General features: G+C 40.2%; 1 protein-coding gene across 1 annotated transcript; it reads right to left on the bottom strand.

The window, feature by feature from the left end:
* Nucleotides 1-607: 607 nt before the first annotated feature.
* Nucleotides 608-2,008, bottom strand: LOC106472513 (innexin unc-9-like). The gene has a single exon (XM_022401085.1). The coding sequence runs from the start codon at nt 2,006-2,008 to the stop codon at nt 752-754; it is 1,257 nt and encodes a 418-aa protein (XP_022256793.1). The 3' UTR covers nt 608-751.
* Between the last annotated feature and the right edge of the window lie 297 nt (nt 2,009-2,305).

Below are 2,305 nucleotides of genomic sequence, written 5' to 3'. Positions count from 1 at the left end.
CCCACCGTATAAAGTGTTCCATACAATAAGAAATCACCAACATCTTCTGAAATGATCTTAATCGTAATACCAATTGAAAAACGAGACTAATATGTTTGTGTTAACGTACATTAAAGATTATTAAACCACATGAAATATTTTTTTCTACTTCTCTACACAACATCAACCCTCTCCTCTCGTAAGACAAGACAATAAAATAAAGTTTCTTTTGAACTAGTATTGATAGAAAATATGGTAGAAAGCGTTCACAACTTTCTTGAGTTTTTAAACTACTTTAGTGGTCACCGAATATGTTTGTTCTGTCAGATAATAATTTAACAATAAAATCTCGCGTTAGTGTAAATCTGGAAATTCATCTCTAAGCGAGACATTTTTGAAGAAGATGAAACGTTATGTGGTACAATATTAATAAATTAATTTTAGTTAGTTAATTAAAGTTTGTCTGTGTTTTTTTTTTTTTTGTTATTTACAAAGTTCATGGATTCGTGTTATCGCCTGAACAAAGTTCGAGCCTACTTACCTATTTTTCATCAATTAATATTTTTTTATGAGGATCTTTAGTATGGGATTAATAACAATGTTACATGTGATAAAAGTGGTACTTGCTTCGTTTGTTTCCTTTCAACGCTTGAATCTAGACGTTCTAGCAACTTGAAAAGTGTAAAATTCCTACAAATTATGAGAATTTACTCCAGTATTCGCCTGGGGCTGCTCGTTTTGTAAACAACATTGACTCATGCATTAAGGCCAACTACATATCACCACCGCCTTCGTCATAAGCCTTTAATTGGCTTGCATAAAACTCCCAAAGCTTGCCTACGATAACAGTTGCCATGGCACTGCCTTGGTTGTGTTCTACAAGCCGAAGCACAAAGGCGCCATCCCAGCCCAGATAGCTTGCGGATATCTTCTTGGAGGCACGCGCCACATCACTCATTCGGATAACTCGGGAGCGGCTGAGACAAAGTCGAATGAAAGCCAGTCGACTATAAGGAAAAGACTTCCAAACCCAAAAGATCAAGCTAACAGCATTCAACTGAAGAATGATGGCTAAGTAAAACCACACAATGGAAAATATTTTTTCGTTGAACACGTTGATGGGCAAGACACACCTGCATACGTAAGTCCTAAGCCCCCCCTGCATTGCTGCTCGAACCTGACATAGAGTTTGTAGGGGAAAACGTGGAGAAACCCACCAACTGCCATCTTCTATCAAGTGGTTGAAGATTTCAAAACCATGCCAGTAGTAATCTTTCTCCATAAAGGCGTTCAGGAGCATAAACTGCAAACCTACATTTAGTACATAGAGGAATTTCACAAATATGTATAAGAGGCACAAGAAACGGCTCGGGCCAGGAGAATAACGACAGCCCATAAGAGGCAGTCGACACGACGGGTCTGTGCACCAGCCTGCACTTCCATTTACCAATGTGTTGAACTGCTCCACAAACTCTGTCAACAAAGATTCCCGCTGTTGGCAACCAGGAGGAATGGCTGCAATGTCAGAAGCACGTTTGAGGAGTTGTCGTAGTTTCACACCGGCGTTATGAGCACAGGCGTTCCACATGATAAAAGGTAAATGAAAACATACACCTTGTAGCATCAAGATCAATGGAGACCATTGGTAATAACTCACGTGTACTCGCCGTAATTTATCTTTCTGTACTGAGAACATATCCAAGCCACTGTAATCCAGTTCTTCAGGTATAATTCGAGGATAGGGTGGCTGCACTGGAGGGTTTACCATTTCTTCTTCATCATCGGCCGTAACCATGTAGTAAGTGGACGTTGTCCAGCAATAACTGTTGACGTAACGTGCCTGAGCATCAGTGAAGTAGGTTGGTGTAAAACATTCGATGGGTTCTCCAATGTATTGTTTGGTGAAGATAGGAAGCGCGAGGAAGAGGAAGACAACGGACGTGTACTTCCGGTTTAACTTGTCAATCCCATCATCGATGGGGACGTGAAGACCTCCCATCAAGTCGTGAAAGTGAAACATGTACGACATAGTGTTCCTTGCTTGCTATTTCTGATGTAACTCTTTGTCGGAATGAGAAGGCTATTTTCAAGAAATGGAGACTTCTGTTTCCACACACTGACCAAAGGGCACAGTTTGTAGTTAGATACCACTGCACTTGGTCAGCTTGGATTCCATGGAAATATCGTTTGATTTCTCGGCAGGGCAGTAGTAAACAAGAAAACTGGTAAAAACTAGAAATGTGGCAACTTCCTTTGAGCATGGCCAGTATCGGATGGTATACCTACAATGAACAAAATTCAAAACGTGAAACCAGTAATTAAGTAA

Source organism: Limulus polyphemus, unplaced genomic scaffold, assembly GCF_000517525.1.
Source record: "Limulus polyphemus unplaced genomic scaffold, Limulus_polyphemus-2.1.2 Scaffold5393, whole genome shotgun sequence".
NCBI classification, from domain to species: Eukaryota; Metazoa; Arthropoda; class Merostomata; order Xiphosura; family Limulidae; genus Limulus; species Limulus polyphemus.
This window is presented reverse-complemented; position numbering and strand designations above follow the sequence as displayed.

What these genes read in the sequence shown, in the direction of transcription:
- LOC106472513 (XM_022401085.1), bottom strand. Translation starts at nt 2,008, where the DNA reads ATGTCGTACATGTTTCACTTTCACGACTTGATGGGAGGTCTTCACGTC.